This window comes from Sciurus vulgaris, assembly GCF_902686455.1.
Source record: "Sciurus vulgaris genome assembly, chromosome: 9".
Lineage (NCBI taxonomy): Eukaryota > Metazoa > Chordata > Mammalia > Rodentia > Sciuridae > Sciurus > Sciurus vulgaris.
In genome coordinates, this window is record NC_136469.1 from 144,579,910 (window position 1) to 144,606,512 (window position 26,603).

At 44.7% G+C, this 26,603-nt stretch overlaps 1 protein-coding gene across 11 annotated transcripts in view; it reads right to left on the minus strand.

Annotated features, from left to right (window-relative positions):
* The window catches only part of FAM193A (family with sequence similarity 193 member A), a 154,299-nt gene that overhangs the window by 53,319 nt on the left and 74,377 nt on the right, over positions 1 to 26,603 (minus strand). For 9 of the 11 annotated variants that reach the window (XM_079154370.1, XM_079154378.1, XM_079154371.1 and 6 more), the window contains 10 exons: positions 24,256 to 24,416; positions 23,633 to 23,800; positions 20,591 to 20,825; positions 16,995 to 17,119; positions 10,734 to 10,881; positions 4,113 to 4,190; positions 2,782 to 2,894; positions 2,407 to 2,649; positions 860 to 1,013; positions 566 to 745 (listed from right to left, as the gene is read on the minus strand). In XM_079154370.1, coding sequence (XP_079010496.1) covers positions 566 to 745; positions 860 to 1,013; positions 2,407 to 2,649; positions 2,782 to 2,894; positions 4,113 to 4,190; positions 10,734 to 10,881; positions 16,995 to 17,119; positions 20,591 to 20,825; positions 23,633 to 23,800; positions 24,256 to 24,416 — 1,605 coding nt within the window. The remainder of the gene's footprint in view (positions 1 to 565; positions 746 to 859; positions 1,014 to 2,406; positions 2,650 to 2,781; positions 2,895 to 4,112; positions 4,191 to 10,733; positions 10,882 to 16,994; positions 17,120 to 20,590; positions 20,826 to 23,632; positions 23,801 to 24,255; positions 24,417 to 26,603) is intronic. The other 2 variants (XM_079154369.1, XM_079154377.1) reach the window with 1 other exon arrangement.

A 26,603-nucleotide genomic window follows, 5' to 3' on the forward strand; every position in this document is an offset into this window, starting at 1 on the left:
AAGATTTCTCAGTGTATACCTTTTAACATCATCTTTTATTTGAACTATATAAATTTACATCACCTATTAAAATGAATTTATTAGGCTAGGCACAGTGGTGGACACCTGTAATCTCAGCATCTTGGGAGGCTGAGGCAGGAGAATCTTAAGTTCCAGGCCAGCCTGGGAAATTTAGTGAGACTCTAAGCAACTCAGCAAGCCCTGTCTCAAAAAACAAACAAACAAAAAAAGGAGTGGGGATGTGGTCCAGTGGTTAACCACCTGAGTTCACCCCCCAGTATCAAAAAAAAAAAAAGATTTGGAATTTATTAGCCAGCCCCCTTGACCTTCGTTTGTTCTCCTTCTCATCAAAAAACTACTTAAGCATCTATAAAGTCAAGCAAGACAAACAAAATAGGAGTTGCTGTATTTTAAATAAAATAGGAGTTGTTTGATTCTCTCTGATTGTGATCAACAGGAATAACAGGAAATGAAGTAATTTTACCATTAATAATGCTCGTGTTTGGAGAAAATATATACTGAGACACCCTTGATAAAGAAGAAAATCTGAACCATGAAACCCTACCTGCTGAGTTGGATAAGTGGGGGGCGGAGTGTCCACTTTATTTTCCTCTGTCCTGGGGCTCCCGTTTCCCAGGGCCCCATCTTCCTTTGGAGCTCCTGGAGGCTCCCCACTGCTCTCACCATCCACTTCTTCATCGTCAGCTTCTGAAGAACTACTACTGGTGCTGCTCACCTGAGGGGACTTTAAAAGCAGCCTTCTGTAACTTACACTTTTCAAAGCAGAATAATACAAAAATTGAACTTAGACCACCATACTATGCCATCTATTGTGGCTACAAAGAAGCCACACTCATACCTCATCTTTCAGGGCCATGTTTTCCCCACCACCATTCAGTTCGCTGTGGATCCCATTCATGTTGGCCACCACCTCGGTGTCATCGTAGTTACTCAATGGATAAATATCAGCAAACTTAGCTGACAATGGTGCAACGTCCTCATCATCACTACAACTGAGACAACAAACAAGGTCACAGGTGGCTCCTTGACTGCAGAGAATGGTAAGGAGTCACCTGCTGTATACAGATGCCTCCTCTAGATCACTGCTTCTGTTCAGAGTCCTGTGAAGTGTCACTCACTACCAACATCTCCTGGTCACCTGAATATGAGAAGAGAGACCTAGAATAGCATTTTTACTACCTGGAAGAATGGGAAGGAAAAACCTTCAAAAGCAGAAATTTTAAAGAAATCAGAAACACTTAATCAGATTAATGGATATTACATTTATTTTGTGACTTGAGATGTCCTTTTGTAAAACTATTCCTTCTGCCACTCCCAAGCAGACACAATTGTTTTATTAAAATTAAAGGGGTACAGCCAGGTGCAATGGTGCACAGCTGTAATACCAGCTACCTGGGAGGCTGAGGTAGGAGGATTTCAAGTTTAAGGCCAACACAGACAACTTAGAGAGAACCTGTCTCAAAATAAAACATAAAGAAAAGGGCTGTAGATGTAGTGGTAAAGCACCCCTGGGTTTGATTCCCAGTACCACCAAAAAAAAAAAAAAAAAAAAAAAAAAAAAAAAAAGGAAAGGGAGCAGAGGCAGGAAGGAAAAAAGGAAGAAAAAGAATTATTTGGGGTTTGAGAATGAGTCCAAATCGAGAAATGAAAGATTCTAAAGGAAAATCAGTCTCCTTGAGAAATCCAGAGAAAGGGGACAAATGCATGATCAGTCAGAGAAATCTGAGGAAGGCTGCCAAGATCAGGGGCAACAATTCCTGCACTGGGCATCTCTGCAGGGCTCATGATGGCTACATGCTCTATGATGCACATGCAATGGAAGTCTAAATCTACTCAAGTAACTACAACCCTTCCACAAGCCCTCACAAAGGACAGGGTCACAGCTCTTAAGGAATCTGGGGACCAGCCACCAACAAAGTGAATTGGCAAGAGCAGTTGGGCAGCCTTGCTGGTACAAGAGGAACACCTAGTTATGTGGGAACACAAAAGACAGACTTTCCATCGCTTGCTAACGCGATCATTTGAGCTCTTAGCAAGACATGAAGCAAGCATGAATGCTGAGCTGACAATGAGGCGGGTGAACGGCAGCTGGCCGCCCTCCAGGAGCTAGAGAAGGGGCCAGAGCCGAGGAGACACTTCCCTGCATACCAACATCTTTTTACTATACTGGCATTTGTTAATTTAACATTTTTTTTTCAGGTAATGAAACAAGTGTTCAACTTTGAATTGACTGATTTCATGTTTTAAAAGTTGCTTAAAACAATGCAAGGTCTTTTTCATGAAAAGCACTATGATGATGTTCATCCTTCTATATAGACATCACTGTCAGTTTCTTGTGATTGAATACTTAAATTTCTGAAACTTTATTACACAGTTACAACTTACAAAGTTGGTGCAGAGCCATTGTCTGTGAGGATGAGTCTGGGATGTTGCTGAACTGTGATGGGAGAGCTGGAGCCTGACCCTGAGCTTGCTGAGGACACGCTAGGTGGGCGCATCTCAGAGAGATAGTCGGGAGCAGAATCCACTTGGAGTGGTAGCTGGTGAATGTGGATGTCATCAGTGACGGGGGGGTCCATGATACCACAAGTGAGGATGTGTGAGAGGCTGCAGTCATCGCAAGCACATCTGATCGGGAAGTAAGGACAGTTACCAAGAGAACCAACACAGAAGGTCATCATGTTTTCTAAAGGTGGTTCCGGACCTCTGCCTGGTTCAGTGAGGGCTGCAAGCTGCTGCACCCATGACAGCCCAGCTCACCTTCTCCTGTAGTTGCAGTTGGGGCAGTCAGGCATGCTCAGTCGGGATGACAACATGTGCCTCATGGTATCTGTGAAGTTGTTCTCACCAGTAACTGCTTTCTTATTGGTTAACTAGAGGAAATTATCAAACAATGGCTTAATTTCACAAAATGCTTTCCCCATTTCATGGATCACATTTTCTAGTAATTATGATAATATGTATAATATGTATCATGCTTGTTTAGAAACCAATGGCTTCCTCGGTTGGGCAGGACCAGGAAAGAGGGGTGGCAGACCTGGAGTCTGTAGCCAAAGCTGAATAGCACAAGGGCCCAGGTACCACGAACTTCCTAAATACTTTGGTCTCCAACAAGCGCACGTGCCCTCACAACAGACATCCAGAAGGCAGGCTACTGCATATACCCAGACTTTACCTTCTGCATGCCAAGTTCTCTGTGTCTGCTGGGTTGACCAGTAAGGCAGCCATAGGAACAGATACTAGTATGTGGTGGTGGAAGAGTTAGGTTGGGCCTGGGAGCTTCCTTGGAAGTAGCACCCAAATTCCAATCCCTAGGAAACATCTTTATTTCAAAGGAGAAGGAATTCTGGACCAGCTTTGGCAACTGAACAGGTGGCAGCTGAAAGGCCATTCGATACACAGAACAGGGGCAGGGGGCAGGGAAATGAGGGAAAGGCCAAGGGCATGAAGCTCATGAAGGAACTAAGAAAACAGTCCAGGAAGTAGGAATACCTGGTGTGGCCATGGGGATGAGAGATTAGGGGAAGAAGTTTCAAAAGCGGCTGAGGGATCTGAGGCCAATCACAGGAAGGTCAATTGCAAGCTCTCCAAAAACTGCATTAGCAGAGGGTACAGGGCAAGCCTGCTAGAGGAGGCTCCACCAGGCTGAGGAGGGAGCAGGTAGATTACAGAAGGTCTGGCTCCTGGCATTGCTGGAGAAGCTGGGCTGAAACCCCATGACTGCAGAAACAGCCTTAACCTGGCAGCATGCTACCTCTTCATGTGTGCACTAGAGATGGCAATACCTGCCTCACAGGTAAGCATAGGGACTTAGAGCAATGTCGCCTATAAAATTCCTAGGGCTGATGTGCACCAGAATCAGTCACTCCATGAACACTGACTTCCTTAAAGAGTATACAGAAGGTAGGAAATAGGCAAACAAAATTGGTTTACCTTGAGGCTAAAACCACTGTTTAACACTGGCAGAAGTTGCCCATGTGGTCCTCATGTGGTGTCCTGTTGCAACAGAGTAGCTAATGTGCAAAGTGCCACTCACTCTGTGAAGAGGATTTCCTACTTCCTTTAATTGCTTCTCTTATGGACAATCTTACCTGTTCTTCAATGAATCGCCTTTGTTTAAATATCTCCCAGTCTTCTGTTAACATGCGCTGCTTGGTTTTCATTGTCATCTAGAGAGCAGATGTTAAAAAAACAAGACAAAACAAAAAAAACCAAAAACCTTGGTACCAGTAGCAATGACACTGGATGTTTTCAAGGGAAGATTTTTTTTTAAATGATAAAAATGAGATAGACAAGATGTAAACAAAAACACAGATACTACAGATATATTATCAGGCATTCCATTTCAGTATCTTAACTTAAATCAAAATGGTCACAAGTGTTCTTTTTACATGAAACACAGTTTCCCAGAGACCCCCCACTGTGGAAGGAAGGCCATTTCCTATGCAAAGAGAAGTATTCTCTCCCTGAGCCTGTCAAGGTGTGAGTACTCATGGTGGATAGGAGAACCACAGGATTCCGTGGATAGGAGAACCACAGGATTCCTGGGCTGGTCCACTCCACCAGCAGCCTGGAGGCATGCACTCAAGACCCTTCATCTAGACAATGTACTTAACTTTCTACATGAAAATCAATATGCAAAACTCAATCTGATTCAAGAAGAAGAAAACCTGAAATAGACTAATAGTAGATCTATACTTGTCCCCTGCAAACATGAATCAGGCCCCAAAGTTTCATGGTAAGTTCTACTGCATCCTTCATGGAATAGAAAATTTAAATTATTTCTACAAACTGAAAAAAGTTTCTCAAGTTGTTCCATAAAGCTACCATGATCTTCACGCAAAACAGACAAGGTGGGGCTGGGGAGATAGCTCAGTCAGTAGAGCGCCTGCCTTGCAAGCACAAGGCCCTGGGTTCGATCCCCAGGACACAAAAAAAAAAAAAAAAAAAAAAACCAGACAAGGTGTCAAAAACTGAAACTCAACTCCATAACACCTCAGAACATAAATGTAAAAGTCCTAAATAAAACATCAGCAAGTTAAGTCTACCAGTGAAGAACATCATGATCTAATAAGGATGAATCCCAGGAATGCCAGCAATGTCTCAAAATTAGGAAACTTAATCTATTAATTAATACAGAAATAGAAAAATCATAAAATCAAATTTGACAACTATTCCTGTTTTCCTTTTAAAATAACCCAAGTAAATAAACTTAAATTTGCTAGTAAGTGCCAAAAATCTATACGGCAAACAGTGCTTCATGGTGAGACATTCAAAACCCCCAACACCAGAACTGGCCAAGGGTGCCTCTGCCAGTACGCTCACTCACCCTGCTCGGAAGGGTCTAGCTGAAGCCAAAAAAGTTCAAATGCAGGAAAGGATGAGACAGAACTATCATTATTTGAAGATGATATCATGATCTCCCAGAAAACTCAAAGCAATTGACTAAAAAACTACACAGGAGCTACTGAGGGACTTTGGTAAGATGAACAGTGACCCTAACTTGGCCTTCCTGTTTACCACACTTTAGAAAGCACATGCCCTTGGAAAGATGCCACTCACAAAACAGCCCCCAAAAAGAAACTCTGTGGCATAAACAGGTAAGAAATGCACAGACTACGCAGGATAGAAAAAAGACCTAAAAGTAAGGTAATACATCAGATTCTTAGATGAGAGGATTCAATATTAAGGGTCAACCCTTTCTTTTCATCATACATGCCTGCAGTTTTCAGGAAAGGCATTTTTCTTTGAGAGTATGTATTACCATTGCAAGTTTGAAAAATGATCTCAAATAGCTAAAAATTAGGAAAGGTGATCATATATATATATATATATATATATACACACACACACACACACACATATTTTATTCTTTTTAGACATATGTGACAGTGGAGTGTGTTTTGACATATTACACATAGGTGAAGTAAACTTATTCTAATTAGGATCCCATTCTTGTGGTTGTAGATGATGTGGTTTCACTGGTGATGTATTCATATATGAAGACAGGAAAGTTATGTCCTTAGTTCAGAGATCAAGAGCTATTTGATAAACATCACCAATGAAAAACCCCTCTTTGGTCCTCTCCTCACATTCTCTAGGTCAAAATTATTTGGGGGAACAAACTTGGGTAACTGCAGTCTTATGTATGTACTGAACAAAGAGAATATGAACGTTAAGAAGTAAAATAACATTTCAAAGCTGTTAACTGCCTCCCTGCATTCTGCTTCTTTGTGAATAGAGACTCAATTATTTTAAAAGTGATCAACATTTTACAATCTTTGGATTAGTATAAAATTTCTAAAACGCTATTGATGGGAAGCAACTCATCTCCATTCCACAGGCTTTAAATTACAAGACAGCACACCTGGGGTCACTGTGAGGGGAAAGGGCAGGAAAGTCTCCCCACCTTTGCAACCCTCATTCTTCAGCAGAAAACATGGCTTTGATGACACCTTGATTTTGAACTTCTGGCTTCCAGAACGATGACAACATACATTTCTATTGTTTTAAGTCACCTCCCCCATTTTGCAATGACTCCCTGGATGCTACTAAAAGAGGCTCAATTTCCCTAATTGGTATTATGGCATTTTGATTTCTCCTGCTTTTTGGGAGAAGAGTAAAAACAGGAATGTATCTTCTGGCTGCTTTAGTGGAGAGAATGTTCTTTCTTTGTAAAAAAGACAAGACAGCTGGGCATGGTGGCACACAACTATAATCCCAGTGGCTCAGGAGGCTGAGGCAGGAGGATTGCAAGTTCAAAGCCAGCCTCAGCAACTTAGTGAGACCCTGTCTCCCAGTAAAAAATAAAAAGGGTTGAAATGTGGCTCAATGGTTAAGCACCCCTGGGTTCAATTCCTATACCAAAAAAAAAAAAAAAAAAAAAAAAAAAGGCAGGACAAACAATTTTAAAGAAATAAATTTAATATCAGCTTTACTTTTTAAGTGGTAATGTATTTTTCTTCCAAAAGAAAACATGTATATTGCTATTTTTACATACATTTCCATTTTCACTAGAACAGCAATGATGACAATGTATATTATGTTATTAAATGAATCTAACTGCAGGCAACAAATATTTCTAGAAATTACTACTCTTAAAGTACTCTTCAGTCATAGCAAGGAAGGATCCTCCCCCTTCGTTAAGAGTTATCCTGGGGCTTTTTCCTGTTCAGCCCTAGTCCAGCTGAAGAAACAGATCTATCATACCCATCTGATGTATACCAGGGGACAGGATGTGGACCTTTCTCCCTGTAGCCCCAAACCTGCCTGGCTGGGCCCTAAGGGAGCCTCCTGCCACCCAAACTGTGGTAACACCACCACTTCTAGAGCCTGGGAGCAGCAAAGGCATGATCCAAACAGAACTTGGCACCATGCTCTTCTCTAATCTGAATTATCATTTAATTATTCCATTTCTGAAATCACCTTACAATTATTTACCACTGCATAAGCTTACATAGATACAACCTGAGGGAAAAGTCATGGATAAACCAGGATACCCAACTCTAGTGAAAAGTAGAAGTAATGCCAAATGTGTAGAAAGAGGGAGGTGGCAGTCCAATTCAGAGAAGCTTCCAGACTTCAGACTCAAAAGGCCAGCCTCCCCATTTCCACACCAGGATGGACACTACCCACATACCTGGAGTCTCCATTTGCCATGCAAGCCTGGCAGACAGTGCCTCCCCAGAAAGTGTTCTGCAAAGCCCTGATGAGCCCTGGGCAGGAGGCATAGAGCTACCAGCTCCACTGTCAGAGACAGGTGTGTCTCTCGAATGACATCTCAGAGTAGAAGGGACCTCAGGATCTACTAGTCTAATCAGACTTGAAACCTCTGTCAACTCACTTTTGCACATTCCCTACCCAGGAATTGCAGCATCTCCACACCAGGGTGCAGGGCAGAGATAAAACAGCTTCTCAGCTACTGTAATGACTAGTATAGCACTGAGGAGGGCCCTGAGACACTGATCTCCAGGCCAACAGCAAATGCCAGCTGGTGCCATCTGGGCACGCTTTGGCAGCTGTCCTGTAGTGAGCTAACTGTCCACACATAGAAGGTTCCCAGAATGCTGCATGTGGCGTGCTACAGTCCAGAGTGTCCACAGCAACACTGCTTTCCCCCTCCTCCATTGGTACAGGAACCCTGTCAAAGACAAACTAAGGGCACTGAAGGTCATGGTCCTTTGAAAAGACAGCAGAACTCCTGAGTTTATTTTATAACATCAGCACACTGTCAGGACAGAGACTTGGTAGGTAATATTACTTCATAATTTCACTTACTGAGAGACCTATGGGTTCAGGACCCTTCCATGCACCTCTCTCCTCTGGTAGCCTTGAGGTCCTTGTCATCATCTGCAGTCACCCTTTCCTGGGCCCTAGAGCCCTAGTGCTCCTGTCTCTGCTCCCAGCTGCAATGGCCCTTGCTTCCTGCAACTCATCCCCCTCCAGCTCCTCATCAGCTTCCTTCCACCATTCGCTTAAGCCCCAATGACAAGATTTAGCCAAAGTTTGAATCTTAGATTTTCCCTAAAGATTCATCTGTTAAAGGCTTGTTTGCCAGCCTGGAGCACTACTGGAAGGTGACAAAACCTTTAGGAGGTGGGGCCTAATGGGAGCAAGTTAGGTCACAGGGGGTACAATCTTGAAGGAAATATTGGGACCTCAGCCCCTTCCCCTCTCTCTTTGCTACCTGGCTGCCATGAAGTGAACAGGCCTCCTTCTCTGCCGTGCACTCCAATGATGTACTGTACCACACCAAAGCACCAGGATCAAGTAATCATGAACTGCCACCTCTGAAACCATGAACCACAAACCTTCCATCCTTTTAAGTTAATTATTTCAGGCATTTTGTCATGGTAACAGAAAGCTGACTCACATCTAGACCATTTTTCCCCCTTTCCTTCATAGCATACTGATGATCTGATACCCCAGTAAACCAGAGTTTCACTGTTTATCTCTGACCTTGTTATCTTCCACAAACCACTGTGTGTGGCTATCCTGGAATATTCTCTATAGGTGGGTGACCCATAAGCAGATTACCACATGCAATTTACTACACAAGGAACTACTTGTTGCAGGGTTTTTTTTTTTTTTTTTCTTTTTTTAAAATGAAGCACAAAAAACTTATTTGGAATTATAGAATACAAAACTGAAGGGGAACGGTTTAAGCAGGGCTCCCGAGGCAGATCCAGAACTGCAGCTTGGTGTCAATTTTCAGGGTCTTCCACAGTACCCATGTCAAGCAGATCCCCAGGGAGCAGCGACCTCTGCATAGGCTCCCTCTGCATTGCTGCAGCTCAAGAGCCTGTGCTACAGCTGACCTCCTTGCCCCAGTCCCTCCTTACCTCCTGGCTCCTGATCTACCCCCATAGCAAACTCCAGTCTGAACAGCAGTCTCAGGAAGTACTATTCCATGTGCAGACAGCACAGCGGAGAGCAAGTTCCAGCACCCTCTCTGCTGTCGCTTCCATGTGACTAACTGCTGGCTACCTGAATGCTCAGGTCTGGTGGCTGAGGCTGCAGAGGGAATGCTGCAGCTGGAGCTTCACTCATGCTCTACCTGTCTGGCCGGCCATCCTTACCCAGGCAAGCCACAGGCAGAGCTTCATGACTACCTGGTCTGCTCCATCATCGGCCAAACTGAAATCTGTGGGAGTGGCTTGGGAAGAGCCCTGCTCTTACACCAGCCTGAGGTAAGAAGACACTGGTCAGTTACAAGTACAGTGAGAAAGCAAGTCTTTGGTTGCACAACCAGACAAAATCAGGGACACATCCATGCTGAAGAAAACTCAAAGCAACAACTTTCTCCCAAACCCTGCCAACGGCCACAGACCACAGAACAGTAGGGAGAAAGCTGCAAAAGCTGATTAGCTCCACGGTTCTGCCTCTGTTGTGTGTGCAATGCTCAGGGAGAGGCCCACTGCAGTGATAAAGGGGAAGGGCAGAACAATGAGCAAGAGACTGAACAATGGCAGTAAGACAACTGAGCTCCTCAAACAAGAGGAGTGAGCCCATATCAGTGCCTTCCTTCTTTCCAGCTGCTTGATGCTCAGATAGGAACAAAGGCTAACAAAGGGCATAGTCAGCTTCTAAGGGGCACTATTAGTCCTGGGACCAGCACACATCTGATCCAGAACCATGGTTCTATTTTTTCCTTCTTACTCCTCATACTAATGACCTTTAAAGTAAGGCCACCTTAAAAGTCTTCCATACTTGACTCTACCAGAGGTTCTAGAAAGGTTAAGAAGGGGATACCATCTCAAAGGACTGCTCAGAGTCCCCTCCTGAGGGGCTGTGGCCACATAGCACAATGTCCCTGCAGGTCCATCTCCAGCAGGCATGGCCTGCCTCTCAGCTCTTTCCTCCCCCCTCCCTAGCACCTTCATGTGTGTCTGTGCTTGCTCTCTGGACAGTTCAGGATGGAAAGTGGGCTCTGACACCACAGTGTTCAGTAAAGCCTTCTGGAGTTACAAGGTCTGGTGGCTCTCCAAGGTCCCCAGTCTATGCAAGGGATGGTGTGCACGTTTTGGTTGAGGTGGACCTGAACAACTGCTGCTGCCATACCTAGCACAGCTGTGCCAGCAGAACTATCTGGTGCAGTGAGGTCCACATGGGTGTCCCAGGGCCTCTGCCAGGAAGCCCTGCTCCTCCACCGTGGCAACCCCTTGGCACACACCCTGTCCACGGACATGCTGTGCCTCTGGCACAGTGCTCACCTGCTCATCCACGTAGGCGTCAATCCTCTTCTGGCACTCCAGCCACTGCTCTGCGACTCTGCGAAGCTCCTCCTCAGAGCGCTGGAACCTCTGCAGCAAGGTGCTATATGTGTCCTCGTTGCAGGTGTCGTGTGTGGTGGTCCCCAGCCTAGGAGGGAGGAGGCCTTGTGACAAGAGAGCCTCGAGGTTCCAGCCGGGGAGCAGAGGTAGAGGTATGCCTGCCACTACAGTCTAGCTGTGTCGCCTCACATGCAAAGTAATGCCACTACACACCACAGCAGGGCTGCTGTGATGGCCTAGCAGATCATGGATGCAAGGCACCCAACAAATAATCACATAAAGGAGATGCTCAAAGAAAGACCTCCTAAGAAAAGGAATTAGCAGGGAATAACAATGTCCTGAAAAGACCGTGGTTATGGTTCAGTTTACTGCATATGGGGTCATGCACTATTTTTCCCATTGAAATACAGACTCAGAGAAAACAGAACATTTATTGAGGAAAAAAAAAAATTTAGAGTTGGTTTTCAAATAAAGGAAAACAGAAAACTAGATTCAACTGAAGAGAAAGCTACACTGTGTTAAGAAAGATGGTAAGATGGGAAATGAGAAAATAAAGGGGAAATTAAAGGACACACAGGTGGATCGGAGAAAAAACATGCAGATTTCTGAAAAAGAGGGCATGGAGCAAGATGGTGGTTTGGGAGCGAGAAGGTGGCAGCTCAAGGGGTTGTGTGGAGCAACATGGAGGTTCTCACCAGGAAAAATTCATTTCCTCAATACATAAGTACACTGACATGTCAACCCCTACAGCTGGAATAAAGGTATCTCAACACAAATGATTCAGAATAAAGACAACATTTACATCAGAAACACAAAGACTAAGTGCAGGGGTAGACATAAGCACTGCTGATATAAAAAACTGGGGAGCTACCCACAGAGGACCATAAAATAATTATGGGATGTCACATGAAGGGATATAAGACAACTAGGTAATTTTTACAGTTTTATCTATTCATTCATATATAAACACACACAAACGCACGCACGCACGCACACGCACACACACACACACACACACACACATATGCACGTAGGTTTTAAAATGAAAATATGCCCAGATACAATTACAGCATGTTTATGTGTATGTGTGGCCTGAGGATGTAGCTCAGAGGTGAAATATTTGAATAACATGAGCAAGGCTCTGGGTTCTACCCCCAGTACTGGAAAAAAAAAAAAAAAAAATCATGTGTGGGGCCGGGGAACACAGGAAAATATGTGTAAGAAACATCAAAGTGCTTACAGTGCTTCCTTCTTCATGACTCTATTTTTTCAGAATTTTATTTGTGGTAACAATCTAATAATTTTATAATAAAAATAAAATCACCAGTCACTATGGTGTATATCTATAATTTCAGCTACTCTAGAGGCTGAGGCAGGAGAAATCACCAGGTTTGATGAGAGTCCTGGCAACACAGTGAGACCCTGCCTCAAAATAAAAAGAAAGAAGGGCTGGGGGTATAGCTTAGTGGTAGAGTGCTTCTAGGTTCCATCCCTGGTAGTGCAAAAAAATAGAATAAAGACATTTTAAATTAAAATCTTGTCACTGGTGGAAATGAACAGAAACAACTCACTCTTTTCTTTTTACCTATCTCCACCCCTAGGTGGTGCATGTGGGTGAATACTGTGTAGACAGGGAGAATCTACAACCAAACCCCCTGGTTGCTAGCCCTACCTACACACATGGATGACAGCTACTTCAAAGGAGAAGCATGCAGCAGTTGTTAAGGAATAGCACAGGAAACAAAGAACACTGATGCACACAGGGACACTGAGCACTGCGAGCATCAAGTTTCCTGAGACCCTCCTCCCTCTCAGGAAACACTCCTCAAGATGTGGCACTAGTGACACCATCTGTCTCTTCTGAGTTCTGTACCAATGCGTAGAATGACCCCAGGCCCCAAGAACACAGACTTGCCTCTTGCCATGTTGCGGCTGGGAAGTAGAGGAGATCTGCTAACTACTGCAGCTGTCAGCCTTGCTCTTCTTACAAATGACTTCCACTCTTCACACAGAGCTCAATTTCTGTGTCATTCCACCTGGACCCCATTCCACCTGCTCCTACCAGAAGTACACCTCTCTTCCAATTTATAGGACACAGATTATTTTGAGCATCAGGAGGGCAGAGGAGACAGGGGTTCTGGAGATTTCTTTGCTGGTGTACTTGTGAGAGCTCCAGGAGGGTGCTCATGTAGGACTCAGATTACGGCATCTCTATAGAACAGGCGGCTCAGCTCACTCTCTCTCTCTAATTTTAGTTGTAGATGGACACAGTACCTTTTTTCTATTTATTTTTATGTGGTACTGAGTATCGAACCCAGTGCCTCACAAACGCTAGGCAAACGCTCTACCACTGAGGCAAAACTCCAGTCCCACAGTTCAGTTCTTTAACATGTAAACTTTCAGGAAAAAGGGAGTGCTGCTACAGATTAAGACTCTCAAAAGACAAGACAAGTGGGGGAGAAGAATGGATGGCAGTTATGGTTTGGTGGTTACAGTTTCTGTTGGAGGTGACGAGAGAAAGTTTTAGAAATATGTAGCTGTGATGGTTGTAAATAAATGCTAAAGAATTGTACACCTAAAGTAGTTAAATTGACAGATTTTTATATCAGATATATTTTATCAATTTTGAATTAAAAACTATGTAATATGCTAAAGGCTACTGAATTGTATATTTTAATTGGTAATAAACTGTACAATATGCACACTGTGTCTCAATAAATCTATTCGCAAAAAAGAAAAATAACTTTCTTAAATTGTATCAATTTATCTGGATGAGGCTACCTTTGGGTTGATAATTAATGTTTAAAAAAACACACATAAAACAAAAAAACAGGTGAGACGATGAAGGGGAACACACACTTGGCTATCAAGAGAAGAATGGGTACAGTGACAATTCTGGGCAGAGAAAATGGTGTGGAAGCACAGCCACGGGTGCTGGCTCTGGAGGCACTTGCCTTTCAGTACTTCATTAACTGTGATGTGTGCTTTGTGCAGTTCTCCATATCTTTTTAAAGAAGTCAAAGAGGCCCAGAGACAAAGTGCTAATATTAAACTACAACTCTGTATTTTGTTGCTTTAGCGAGTATTGTTTATATATAATTGGTGTCAAGAATTTTTATGAGTTGTTAAATCTGTTCACTGGAAACTCAAGTCTGTATCATTCTCCAGTCCAACAATGGAGTCCCCATGGGATGTCAAGGGACTGCTTTTTCAGGTGTCATCATGCTTCATTTGCTCCTGGAACTCAAGAGAGACATTGTGACATGAACTCCAGAATTAACATTTTAGACTATAAGACACTGCTGCTCTCTAGAGTCTGTCCATTTTATTCCTGATGAGCAAAATAAAAAACAAATCTAGAACATGGGCACAGGAAAAAAAAAACAGAACTTTATAATGCCTTTCCGGTTTCTGTCACTGTCCCATATAGTAGGATGACAAGCCCGTCAAACCCACTCATTCACCAAGTAAAGAACCCACCCCCTTAACAGACGGACAGCTTTGGGTGGATGTATATCTCTTGGCTTAGAAGACAATGAATTCTTCACTTTGATCTCAACTTCCAATATGTTTCTAACTCCTTTTCTTTTTCTTTCTTCTTCTTCTTTTCATGATATTGGGGATCAAACCCAGGGCTTCACACATAATCCTGAATCCTTTTCTTCTGTGAGGCTCACAATTAGTGTATTAGAAACTTTTAAACAGTGGACACAGGAACAGGAGTTGGTCAGTGGGCTGTGCTTCCTGCCGGGGGACTTGCAGGAGAGGCCCTGAGAGACACGACATCCATCAGACCACCAGCAGGCCTCACTATGCAAGGGCCTCAGAGGCTGCACTAAGCAACCTCACTCACAAGTCCCTCCCAGGTGTGATCCCCACATGGATGTACAGTCAAACACCTGCCCAGACACACAGTCTGGGGGAGCCCGGGGTTCTGGGTTGTGGCATGACCATGTCTCTCTGACCTGTGGGCAGGAGACTAGGAGTTCTGTGCCAGAGCCTCTGTGCTGAAGGCTCCCTCCCCTGTGGTTAGGGGATAATGATCCCTGTCTCCTTGGGTTTGTGCAGAATAGACTTATTAATAAACGTGAAGTACTGAGAGCACTGCTCAGCATGCCACCAGTGCTATATAAAAATAAAAACAAACAAAAAACCAGAGGACACAGAAGGGATGGGTGTTTGGGAAGCAGGCTGTGGCTGAATGCTGAAAGAGTCAGGCACACCTGAGTGCCATGCACAGCACTCTGCCCCAATCTCTTACCATCAATCCCTCTCACCTCCCTTTAAATGGTATTAATCTCACTTATCATTTATTTAAAATCGTATTTCTCACCTTTTTCAAATTGAAGACTGCAAAAAACAAAAGCAGTGCCTTCTTCAACTGCTACTGCCTTCCACACTGCAAAACCTCAGCAAGCACATGCCAAATCTATCCCACTTTATACAAAAGTCTTCTTGATAAATCAAATAAAACTACTGTACATGACATCTACACTGGAAAAGAGCTGGACATAAGAAAGTTAGGTGTGCTGGGATTACTTTAAGTAAAGGTTGTTCCAATTGGGGCCTCTTTGTTTCCTCAAGGAAAAACCGCAGATGAACCCAAAAGAAAACAAGATGACAGTCAGGAAGATAATCAAGAAGGTGAAGCAGTCCTCCAGGCCCCTGACCCTATAGACTGAGCGGCCACCAGCAATGGAGTTGGCAGAATGTGGGGTGACCTTTCAAATCTTAATGCTGAAGACCTGGGTGATAAGGAAGGGTAGGGCAGTGGCCTAGGGAATGGCAAGGAAGTCACCTGATTGGTCTCCAGTTTGTAAGTGGGGCTGCTCCTGCAGCAGGGGCTTATGGTCCAAGACCACTTAGATTTAACCCAACAGGCATGGCATTGGCCTAGTGGACTGAGCCCTGTGAGATGTACCACTGAACTGCTGCGAGGCTGTTCTTTGTCTAGAGGGAAGGTTGTGAGGTGGGGACAGTTAGGAGTCCACAAATAGAATTTGGGAACATTGCAATGAACAACGTATCAATACCTGGGTTTCAAGAGTAAAATAACAAACAAAAAGCAGAGACTGGTGCTTAAATCAAACAGAGTAACAGTTTATTAGAAGCAGATCCCCCTGCTTTTTTTTGGGTTGTACTAGATACTGAACCCAAGGCCTTGCATATGCTAGGCAAGCACTCTACCACTGAACTACAGACATCCCCAGCCTCCTTTTTAATTATATTGAGACAGAGTCTCTCTAAGTTGCCTAGAATAGCCTCCAACTTCCCATCCTCTTGCCCCAGCCTGACTAGCTGGAATGACTAACGTGCACCACTATGCCCAGCTTGTAGTTCCCCGTCCTTGTCCATCTGTTCAAACTACATTTTGGTATAGCCGAACAAAAAGGCTGTTGTTAGGTGTGTCTAGAATATGCAGTAAACAAATGAGAAGCAAAATCATCACACTGTGGACTAGGGTAGTAGCTGACATATGACTCCACTCTGCTAAGAACATCAGATGAAAGAGAGGCATGCCTCCTAACCCAACATAGTAGCTGCAGGGCAAACCCACACCCAGCCCTCGTTCCCTCACTTGCCCCAGTTCACACCCAGCAAATGCTCAAAAGTGAATTCTGCACTAGTATGCTTGTGCTGGTCACAAGGCAGACTTTGGCCTCCTGGACAGGAGGAAGCCACATGGATACTCCACATCAGGAAGAAGAATCCAGGGGGCAAGCAGAGATGTAGAGCTGGGAAAGGAGGCACATTCACAAGAGATGACAATGCATGCCTAATGCTCAAGAGAGCTTGCAAACTCACATCTGTGCCCTGCCTCCTCCTCCTCCTCCTCAGGTCTCCCCTGCACAGACCTAAGACACCACATGAAGCAAAACATGCCAGCCAGGCCCAGAGAGTTCTGCAAAGGGAAAGCACTCTATTACTGCATCTTTCCTACATTTTTGAGGAATTTGTAGTGTTTATTCTGAGTAGTATTTTTATCGGTTTATTACTTAAAAGTTTAATTATATTACTCCTTAGGTTTTGAGTTTTCTGCCAGTTCAAACTGTCTTTTTCCCTAGGCCCTGTTATTTTTCCTGAAAGAACTTCCAGATACACATAGATGAAGCAGTCTTTAGGCGCACACACACACATCAAGTCACAGGAAAATACTGTGCTGTCACACCACAGGATGTACCACAGATTAAGACCAAGTACCTGATCTGTGACACCAGTGCTGGTAAGTTGCTCTGGAGAAGTGGTTCCGAAAAGACCAGATTTTCAAACAGGTGTTTATTATGCAGTTCCCATGTCACCTGGAACTTTTTCAAGTGCTCATTTTCCTAGTTAATACAAAAGTAAAAATAAAAAAAACAAAAAACAAAAAACAAAAAACTAAAACACATACCCACCCCCCACCATCAAAAAGAAAGGCAGTGAGATGAAGACTTGACATCTCCCAGAAGGGATTCCCTCCCCACCCCACAAACCCTCTACACAGGTCCAGAACATTCTGTTTGTGAGGAGTCAGTGCTCCTGATAAGTCCCAAAGCCCACACTGAATTACTGAGTCAGATTTCTGACTTCAGTGACATAGTCTTCATCTCATTTCCCTCCTAAATAAACCCCCCCACACACAAAAACGGGCAGCAGGTGCACACACAGATAAAAAAAGGACAGAGAAAGAAAATATACTTGGTTGACATTTCTTACAATTAGGCTTTCAAAGGTAACAGAAGCCCTACCTTTCAAATAGTGTTAATGAATATAAATCCTTTGGTGCCAAAAGATAATAATTTGCTTGCCTATCTTGAGAAAGCGCTCATTCTGATAGATGCAAATAATTTCTCCACTAATGATACTGTGGCCAAGGGAGGTTTTTGCTTTCCTAATTAGCGTAAGTAAACCCATCAACTGCTTTAGAAATGCTCTCAAACACTGGGCACATACTGGCTACCACCCTGTTCTGCAGCAGTGCTTCATGTTTCCTCTGCAATGGCAGAGTGATACTCACTTGATCTTCCAGTCACCACTCTGCCCTCAGTCTAATCTTCTGGAAACCTCTCAGTGACAGCTACACCTCCTCCCTCTCCCTGTATCCTTTTGTTTTTGGTACTGGGTATCCAACCCAGGGGCGCTTAAACACCGAGCCACATTCCCAGTCCTTTTTTATATCTTATTTAGAGACAGGGTCTCTGTGGAGTTGCTTAAGGTCTTCCTGCCGAGGTTGGCTTTGAAGTTGCAATCCTCCTCCCTTACTCTCCGGAGTCCCTGGGATTACAGGTGTGCACCACCATACCTGGCTCCCTAGATCCTTCACCTCTCTATGTGCCCCAATTCTTTTTTCCTTTGAGGTACGTCCTATAGAATCCCCTTAACCTCTTTCCAATTCACCAATTCTCTTTTCAGCTTCTTAGTTTGTTTAATATATCCATTAAGCTTTTTTTAAATTATGCATTTTTATTTCTAGTTTTGTTCCCCCCCACCCTAGTCTGGATGATCCTGCTTTAGAGTCTTAATTCAAAATTTCAAATGTTTTTATGCCTGTAAACAGTTATTATATTCTTTGAAAAATGTAAACTTCTGGGCTGTGGCTCAGCGGTGGAGCATTTGCACCTTGCACATACGGGGCACTGGGTTCAATCCTCAGCACCACATAAAAATAAATAAAATAGAGGTATTGTGTCCATCTACAACTAAAACTATATTTTTAAAAAATGTAAATACCTGTGGTGTATAGTCCTGTGTGCTGTTTCTGCTGGCTCTCAATTGTGCTGTCTTGAACCTGGTGTTTTATGATTTTTTTTAAAACTATAAGCTGCTTCAGCACCACCCTCCCCACTCCAAAAAAAAAAAAAAAAAGGGGGGGGAGGGGGGAAGAAAGAAGGAAAAACAAAAAAAAAACAAACTATGAGTTGCTTATAATGGGGGATTTTACCTATGTCAATTCTTTGAGGTGGGACTGGAAGGCCAAGTCCTCTAGAGGTGGCCTGCATGCTGCCTGACTTTACCAAAAGCCTTGAACCTCTGTGGTTTAACTTCAGGCTTGAGTTATTTGGCACCACACCAACAGCAGTGCTCATACTGCCAAACCTACATGGTAATGGCTTTTAGCTAAAAAGTCTCTGGGAGGTGGTAATTCTCTGCCATACCCACTTCAAGGTCATGATCAATGAACATTCTTGCTGTCCCTTCCAGTGTCTGAAGTTTGTCCTTCACCCTGTCACTACAGTTGTGACGATGTATAAGCCTGACCTTATAAGCCAAACCCATCCTGGGCAAAATTGAGGGTGCACCTCCAATTCGTGCCATCTTAGTCCTATATCTTAAAAAATTAATCATATTTTATATTAACCACTAAATGCAGCTGCTTCCCTTAGAGAAAGGAAATAGTTCAGGGTATATTATATGCTATATCTCCACAGTATCTTGTAAAATGTAGAGGAAGTAAAATAAAGCCATATTTTGTACTTAAAAGTTTATGAATTTTGTTCAAATCACAAGGTAATATGTCTATGTAAACTGCTAGAAATTTACTCCAGAAAACATGATTCAAATTAATTTTTGTTGGCTTCATACAACAGAGTTCTACTTTGACTACCCAAGGAGGACCAAGATGTTGGCAGCACTTTCTGGACAGTGTGCTCTCTCACAACCAGAGTCTGCAATGGGCTCAGGTGAGAAGGACAGTATCTTAACCTGCGCTCGCATTCTCTCGGAAGACAGGGGAAGGTGCTAGGTGCTCCTTAGAGGATCTGGGTCTGGAACTGAACCTCTGAAGAACAAGCAGGCTTTCTAAGTGGAGGTGGAAGAAGCAGGTAGGCAGCCCTCAGTGCCCACAGATCTAGAGGCAGGATCACTCCAGCCATTCGCCTGGCCAGCTCCACTCACAACGGATGCCTCCTCCACCGGGAAGTCCTTACAGGTGCAGCAGTGACATGATGCAGGGGAGCTGAGGGAGGTCTGCAACCCTGGAAGTGACTTGGCAAGTGTGGGGTAGGTGAGTTTTTCTAGCAAGGTCCATCAACTTTAGAATTAGATAAAGACTGCTTAAAATTTTGAAAACCAATGATTTCAGAACGTAGTTTCACCGCTAAGAAGCACCAAAACTAGCCTGCTGAAGTGTCACTTAATCATCAAAGTGCTGAGGAAACACTCCAGGATGACCCGTGAGTGGGTGAAATTGCCATGGCTGGTCCCTGGGGAGCCTGGTCTCCTTCCAGCTGCAGTGACCACATTTCACTCCGTGCTTCCTTCAGTTCAGTGGCATTTACTTTCTGAGGTGGTCATCCATGCCCTTTGCTAGGGCTATGAGGTTCTTGCAGGGAGGGGGCATCTTACTCGAGTTCCTAAGCCTGTCCTTGCTGGGTGCTGGGTCACAGGGTGATGTATGTATGGAAAAAATGGAAGCTCAGGTTACACACAGGCTGCTCTCTACAACCCTCACACCTCTCACGTACATCCATCAAATAGCACCACTGTTGACAGTCACAACAGCGTTAACAACCCAGGATTTCAAAGACTCTCTTTCACCTCTGTTAATGCACAGCTGGTCCTCATGCAGCCTATCCCCATGCCTTCCTTCTTGGCCTCAGGCCTCCCCAAATAGTACTTCCATGCTGTGTCACCAGGACACCAATCCACTAGCCCTAGCCCTAACCCTAGCTGACCTTGTAGAGGGGCCTGTAGCAGTGCATGGTATAGGCATGACAGCAGTCAGTCCCTCAGCCTCAGCCACCTCTTCTCAACACATAATTTTGCTCTTTAGTTCACCTTCTTAGCAACCTGGCAGAAAAGGGAGTGCCGTCTCTTACCAGAGTGCTGAGGAAGGTGCTGATGGAGCGAGCAGCCTGGCAGAGAGCGCCATACTCCTCAAGGAGAAGTGAAATGAAGTGGTGTGCCTGTGGTGGGCCCTGCAGGCCAGATGGCGCCTTTGTCTTTGCCGCAGCTGACAACTGCCGAAGCAGGCGAACCTTCATCTCCAGCACATATTCGCGGGCTTGCTGCTCCAACCGTTGGTATAGCTGGTAGGGGTCCCGCTCACAAAGCCTGCACAGAGAATGTCAAACTCAGCCCTGGCCTGTCCACACCAGGCCAGGACAGAACAGTCTTCACATCAGTGGGCACCTTTTCTAAAACCTTTCCAGTTATCTCCACCTGTTAACTACAGGGGTCATCTTCCTCACCAGGACCTGTGAAAAGTACCATCACACACCTTAACAGATGAGGAACCTAGACACAATGTCGCCAAGGAACCAACAGAAAAACTGACATTTCCTGAGCACTTTCCTCCACAGAGCACTATTTATGCACTTGTACTCACTTGGCTAACCCCCACACAGGAGCTCTGCTTCATGCCTCACTGTCCAGAACACCTAGGTCACCCAAGCTGGGGACAGTGTCTGAACTCCAACAACCAGCAGGTGGCAGGGTGTATGACCTGCCTTAGAGTTGGCTGCAGATGCAAATTCAACCTGCGATGATTAACAAGAGGTAGAACTGAAGGTTTATGTATTAACAGGTGAAAAGAACCTAACCCAACAAAGATGATACCAGGCTATAGAACTAGGCACTTTCATTCCTTCTAGGAACTCGGGGAATAAGGCAAATCATCGCTATTTTTGTAATCAGAGGAAAATTTAGAGTGTTTATCCTATTTTAAAATTACCTCATCAAAAAGCAATAGCTAGGTATAGGGGCACTCACCTGGAATGCCTGTAATTCCACTTATTAAGAAGGCTGAGGCAGGAGAACCACAAGCTTGAGGTCAGCCTCAACAACTTAGTGAAACTCTGTCTCAAGAATTTTTAAAAACTTAAAAAGGGCTGGGGTATAGCTCTATGATAGTCTGCACAAGACCCTGCAATCAACCTCTAGCACTGGGGGAGAAATGGGGAGGTAAAGCAATAAATGTGTATGAAATACCATTAGTAAGTAAAGAGCAGAGGAAAAACTCATGCCCACCACGAGCCACAAAAGCAATGAACATGTCATGAATCTCTTTTCAACATGGAGATGATCCACTTTTAAAACTTGTTCTACAACGTCTAGCATCAATATGGTTAAGATGCCACTTCTTTTAACTGTGCACTTCTAAGATGCCTGTAGATGGAAGCCTGGGACCACTGTTGCAAGAACCAAACTGTCATATATGTCAAAGGAAGAACCAGCCGCTCGCAGCACCTATTAAAAATGAGCTGTAAAATGTGTTAAGCAATAGCGCTTGAATTTTATCCAGTAGATTCTTTCACCTTTTAGGCTACTAGGTCAAAAGAGAAGGTACAAGATATCATCTGTTCCATTTTTAAACTGACATACCACCTAGGTTATAAAAGACAAGAGACAAGGAAAACCTTGCAATTGCACATGTGAAGCCTTATATAAAATATAGTTAGGGGCTAGGGAGATAGCTCAGTCGGTAGAGTGCTTGCCTTGTAAGCACAGGGCCCTGGGTTCGATCCCCAGCACCACAAAAAAAAATATGGTTAAAGTTGCATGAACTGATAGGATTCCTGCTATTGTTGGTATATTTCAAACAGATCAATAATTTTTGTAGCATAATTCAAATTTTAATTATGAGTATAAGAAACTATCTCCTGAAACAAAATGTATCTCATTTATTAAAGCAAAACCACTAAGATTTAAAGGACACGGGAACAACTGAACTCACAAGTAGACTGGACATCTCCTTCTTAGTTCTCTCAGCATGATCAGATTAGATGCACTTTATTTTATTTCCTCGTCCATTTCTGTATTTTATAAATTTAAGGAACTAACTATGTGGTACTTCTGCAAGCAGGTTTCTTAAAACTTATGTGAAAAAGAGGCAGAATATTTGAAGATGCTACAGTCTGTTCATTCATCCACTCATTCATGCATACACCCAACAAACTACACTAACACAAACTGTTGCAGGATGCTACTCTAAGGTATCAAAGATGCAACATGAATGATCTGTGAAGTCATGGTCTGACATAAAGATTCCATACTTTTTCTTAACACTCACTAGGAAACCTGCCTTCTAAAAAAGGCACACACCTCCTGAACCATCACACGTGATACCAGTGGCTCAAATGTGGAACCCTGAACACAAGTTAGCATAACCATCGCCACCCACTACCTCTGCTTCCAGGATAAAACCTGCTGGACAGCAAACATGAGTTCACGAGAACCCTAAAGTGTACATTCAAAATGTGACAGAGAAAGAAATCAAAATGAGAATTGACCCATGCAGTGTCTAGCTCAAATATATCGCTTTTATTTGGAACATTCCAAAAATCAGGAAAAGATGGCACGTTCAAATGAAAAGGAAACAGAAGTGACACCCACCTCATCTTCTATAAGTTACTGGGCACAAGGTACCTGCTGAACAACAGATGAAAGGCTGGCTGCATGAGGCAGCTGCACAGCCAGGACTGGCCCCAGCTGCCCTACACCCACACACTGCAGGCACCTTCACGAGTTGTTGGCCTCATGATGCCTCAATAAGTGGGAGAGCTCAGCCTTTCTCCCTAGCATCATGATAAATGTAAGAGTACTTATGAAAGTACTTAGCATCATCCTGGTAGAGCAGGGACTCAGGTAGGCAGATAAGTATTCCTGTTAGTCTTAATGCAAAGAAATGACAGAAACATTTCGTGTCTCCTTAGGAATTGGGGGAACTTGCAACATTTTACCCAAAGGGCTTACTATAACCAGCTGTCTGCTAAAGACCTGACCTGTATCAAAGGCCAGGCAAGCCCAGCTGAGCTTTCCTCAGGACCTAAGTGAAAGCTCACCCAGGCACAGAGGCTCCACAGGAAGCTGGGAAGGGCAGGGATTTGTACAGGGACATGACGAGAAGGGGCAACTTGTACCTATCCACGAGCTCCTTCACTCCCTCCTTGTCGGGTACCAGGGACTGGTCCTGGTCGTCTGCCAATGGTGTCCCCGCCTGGCGGTAGATGCAGCGGACCATGTAGCGCACTTCTGACCAGTAGTTCTGCAGCTGTTGAGGTTCCCGATCCATCTCTGCCGAAATTTCTCTGTGACACAACACAGGAACCAGAAGAGTTGGACTGTCTACAGGAGCTCTTCCGTCAAGGTGCACATCAAGCAGCTCTGACCCCCGTGGAGCCTGTGCCCTTGCCACCCACAGGGTTCTTCCCTGGGCAGGGTGCAGAGCCCTTTCAGATACACTTCTGGTCTCTCCTCCCCTCAGCCCTTAGAAAGCTGCCACTCCAGCCTCCCTACCACCACTGCCTGGCTATTAATGCTCCTCTTAGAATCTAGTGACTATGCCCCCACCTTTCTGAGGACTAGCTTCCTAGTGTCAGTCCTTCAAGGGCAAGAATTTTTGTTTTGTGCTTTCCCTGTAACAACCAGGCCATTGTCTTCTTCTCAGTAGCAAAGCAAAAGTTTGTCATTGTTTATCAAAAGAGCCCACTTTCCTGTTCTGGCCCAACACACTCCTGGACAGTGTGGCCCAATCTGCACATACCTGCGCTCGCTGCAGGCTTCACAGGAGCAGGCAGCCTCCGAGGGCGCGGCGCCCAGGCCTGCAGAGGGCAGTGTCTGTGTGCCCAGAGCCAGCCTCCCTGTGCCACCAGCCTCAGGCTGGGAGCCCCCCAGTGGTGAGTGAAGCAGAAAATCTTGGCCCTGCTTTAAAAACAGAATATAATAGACCAGTTATGTTCAAACTCTTCAGGAAAATGCCTTCTAGAAAAATTTCATAACAATCTCAAAAAAAAAAAAAAGTCTCAGTTGACATTACATAGGCAAGTTTTTCTGTCAAGAATTTTATGTGGGACCAGTGATTTTTTTTTTTTTTTTTTTTAAACCTCCTGATGGGTGGACATGAGGACACCCAATACATTTATTTTATTTTTTTAAAAAAGAAGCATTGTGCTCCCAGTGTCCTCATCAGCATGTGTGACAATCACCACAGCAGGCATCTCCAGGACCTGGAGCACCCATAATTGCTTGAGGCGCAGGCACTGGCAGAAGACTAGGCCACTCTGCACTCAACATGTAGAGGCCCAGGGCAGCGCCCCTCTGTCGCAGAGGTTCCATAACCTGTACTGCCTGTTCTGACTGAAAAAGGAAGCTCTGAGCAAAGATGACAGGATGTGGCAGGATTAGATGATATAGTCCATCCCCCAAGGAGGGAAAGGACTTCACCAATCACTGCTATAGAGAATAAAAACACAACCTGTCCCCTTCCCCTTCTCCCTCCCAATTACCCATCCAGCTGGCACAGAGAAAGATGCTGCTAAGGTGAGCCAGGGCACTGGAGAACCCCAACCAGGGTTCACAACTGGGGCAGCCAGTTCCAATGCACCCCAACAGCTGGGGAGGGGTAGCACAGAGCCCCAGGACAGACTCCTACAGGGAACTCTTTTGAGTGCAGAGAGCTGCACCCTTCCCTCTTGCAGAACTCAGTGAGCAGCCCTCCCAGAAACTGGGTGTCAGCTGAGGCTCACTCACCTGGTTTGGTGAGGCTTATGCACATACTACGCACATCACCACCCCAGCAGAGGTGCAAGAAACTCCTTCAAGGGCCTATCAGGTCTCAGAGGTTTGACATACAGTGATATGAGATTTTTGAAGTGTAAAAGTCTGGTGAGTCCACCCCCTACCCCCAGTGGGCAGAGGGGAGCCAGAACTGTGTGCCAGAGGGGAGGGCAGAAGCTGTGTGGTCATGAAAGACCCCACAGAAAATGGGTGCTTCAGGCTGAGGAGGCGCCAACAACAAGGGCACAGGCCTGGGACTCCCAGTCTTCAGACTGTGAGAAATAGATGCCTGCTGTTTGTGAGTCAGCCTATAGCACTCTTACAAGCAAGGGCCAGCAACATGTTAGGGTAACAGGCCTCTCAGTCAGAAAGCCTGGCAGAGGATGGAGACCCCCCAATCCTCCTTCCCAGAGCCCCTTATCCACCAGGAAGCCTGCATAAAGAAGGCAGAAAGACACCAGATACACACCACTGCCCTCCTCCCTGGTGATTTCTGATGTCACTTCCTACAGCTGTGGGGAGAAGCTCTGAATTAGTAACACAGTTGAGTTTTTCAGCAGACTGGACTTGAATACCTGAAAAGGAGACAATTCCAATACTAGAAGGGGCTAGAAAGACAGTGTGGTCTGAGTGATGTCATCATGGGGAGGGAGAAGCAGCCAGACAGGAAATCCTGAGCGTAGTGAGGGAAACAGAAGTTATTCCTACACAGCAGCAGGTGAGAGCCTTCAACACACAGGCTTCCTCTTCTCCCCAGGCCATACCAACTGCTCCACTTCATGCTAACAATCCAACATCCCCCAACTGTTTTTCTGTCCCTACTATTTCAAGGCCAGGAAAAGCTCCAGTTACCTCCTGGCCTCGAACTGCATGGGCTCTACTGGCCCCTGATTTCTACCCTTCCCACTGTGATCTGTTTTCAAGCCCAGCCAGAGTGAGCTCATGTGGTCCCAGCATAAACCCTGCTGTGTTCTCCAGATCACTCCAGGATAAAATTTACTTCCTTACCACAGTTTCAAGGCTGCCTAAACAGACCTCTGTGTTTACACTATTATACTTTTTCCCTTTGCAGGGAAAGCATTCATCCACTGATCTTTGGACAGTTTCTAATGACCAATGGAGTTCTGTAAGTCAGACCTCAACAGAAAGATTCCCTACTCAGAAAGATTCACCTCTCAGCTCCAGGCCCATGCTCCTTGCCAAGCTCAGTGATGAAGGAACCCATTTCTCCACTGAGGGCAGGCACAACATTCCACCTTGTAGGCAGAGGGCACTGGAGGAACACTGAAGAAGAGAGGTTCCTAGAGACCTCCTATGTTTCTCTTTTCAGTCCCA